Below are 1,852 nucleotides of genomic sequence, written 5' to 3' on the forward strand. Positions count from 1 at the left end.
ATAGCTTGAAATTTCGCATTGATCTCGATAATCGTCTCCTCAGCAAGGTTAGTATGTGTAATCTTATGGCGCAACACATGTCATTATGTTCCCTTTCTCCTTTATTGCGCCGATGATGCGACTTGAATAACTTGAAAGTTGACTTAACACACCTGCTTTGTTTTATTTATTTTTAATAAAGATTAAATTGCTAAAAAATTAAAAGTTAAATTGTAGCAATTCACGTTTATTATCTTCATTCACCGCTATCTTTCCCAATAACATTTTTTTCATTTACGGCAAAGTGTGTCATCCAGTGTGGTAGACTTATGTCATAACCTGGAAAGGTAGTACGATTCACCCAAATCCGCTAATCGTTCGCTAAAATAATATCGATCGTCTCTACTGGTTCTCTCTCGAGCGATGCTCAAAGTAAAAGTTGCCGGTGCCCCTTCCACGAATACCCATCACTCGGTATATAAGCCGGGGGCAAATTTTCGGAAGTCACATTTGCCATAAGTGTTCGCCATAACAAGCTCGATCATGGCAAAAGCGTCCTTTGTAAGTGTTTTTCAGCAAGTGTTATCAAAAAAGTGTTTATAAAAGTGCGTGTTTATAATTTGGTTTTGTTCTTCCAGTTGGCATTCTTCGCGTTAGCTGTGTGCGTAACGGCAGAACCTCCGATTGGATACTCCTATTCGGCTCCTGCGCCCTTAATTCTTCTCGGAGGCGGAGGTGGTGATCACTTTGAAGGAGGACACTTCTCGGGAGGTTCGATCGGAGGCGGCGGAGGACACTTCTCAGGAGGATCGATCGGCGGCGGACATATCTCAGGAGGATTAATCGGCGGAGGAGGATACCATGCTGTTCCTCATGGATATCAAACATCTGAAGGACAATACATTGACCACGCTCTTCTAGAAGAGATCAAAAATATCTTACTTAAAGATGAGATCCAAAATCAACAATTTAGATCATCAGGACATGGACATGGATTATCTGATGTATATGGAGCTCCTTCTCCAGTGTATGGAGTGCCTCATTATCAAGAAAGAGTCGTAGGAATCGAATTGGGAAGAGTCAAACAAGGCATTCAAGTAGCTCAATACGAACAAGAAGGACACGGAGGTGGCTATGCTTCCGGATTTTCTGGTGATTTAGGTTATTCTCTATCGTCCGGACATGGATTATCCCTATCGTCGGGATCGTCAGGATTTTCTTCCGGACACACCGGAAGCGGTTACCAAACCATCGCCATCCCAGCTGGCTCCTACGGAGTCCCATTGCCATCGACGAGATACGGATCACCTCACCATTAGTGTCTTTAAGATAGCCGATAAGCATAATAGTCATTGTATTTGTCACCGTTCATAGCTTGTATGCCTTTTTCTCATCTATGTACTTAAGAGCTTTTTGTAAATAAATTTCTTTTTTTATATCGAGTTATTGGTTCATTGTTTCATTGTGTGACCCGAATTTCGGTAGAAAGGAGTCGTGCAGTGTTTAAAACAGGTTGGAAGAAAGTGATGACCTCAGTGGTCATTCGGTCAGACAGAAGGAGAGCTCTGAGCTGGTTGCAAATGCTCTTTAATGCGTTCAAAGCCTCGGGCCAATGGACATTCACCAACGCTCACAAAGATGTATGCCGCTCTTGTTGCTCTCTGTGCAGTTTCACTTTCATATTGTTAAGCACTTCGCGGAAGCGCAGGTGTTTATTATTTTTTTAAAAGAAGCTGATTCATTGGATGACGAAGATGGATTCCCAAATTAGTACGAAAGTGATTGACACATCCTATTGCAAAAATGAGCTGACTTACAATACTGATTACAATCATAAAATTTTGCTTAATTCCTTAAAAAAAAATACACATAT

The 1,852-nt window shown here is 41.4% G+C and overlaps 1 protein-coding gene across 1 annotated transcript; it reads left to right on the forward strand.

Annotated features, from left to right (window-relative positions):
• The first annotated feature begins 464 nt into the window (after window positions 1–464).
• Window positions 465–1,425, forward strand: LOC148237160 (uncharacterized). The gene is made up of 2 exons (XM_088182022.1): window positions 465–540; window positions 618–1,425. Exons 1-2 carry the CDS (start codon window positions 523–525, stop codon window positions 1,296–1,298), a joined length of 699 nt encoding a protein of 232 aa, XP_088038148.1. The 5' UTR covers window positions 465–522; the 3' UTR covers window positions 1,299–1,425.
• Window positions 1,426–1,852: the final 427 nt, after the last annotated feature.

Source organism: Plectrocnemia conspersa, unplaced genomic scaffold, assembly GCF_051122295.1.
Source record: "Plectrocnemia conspersa isolate PC_06_02 unplaced genomic scaffold, ASM5112229v1 ptg000003l, whole genome shotgun sequence".
Taxonomy (NCBI): domain Eukaryota; kingdom Metazoa; phylum Arthropoda; class Insecta; order Trichoptera; family Polycentropodidae; genus Plectrocnemia; species Plectrocnemia conspersa.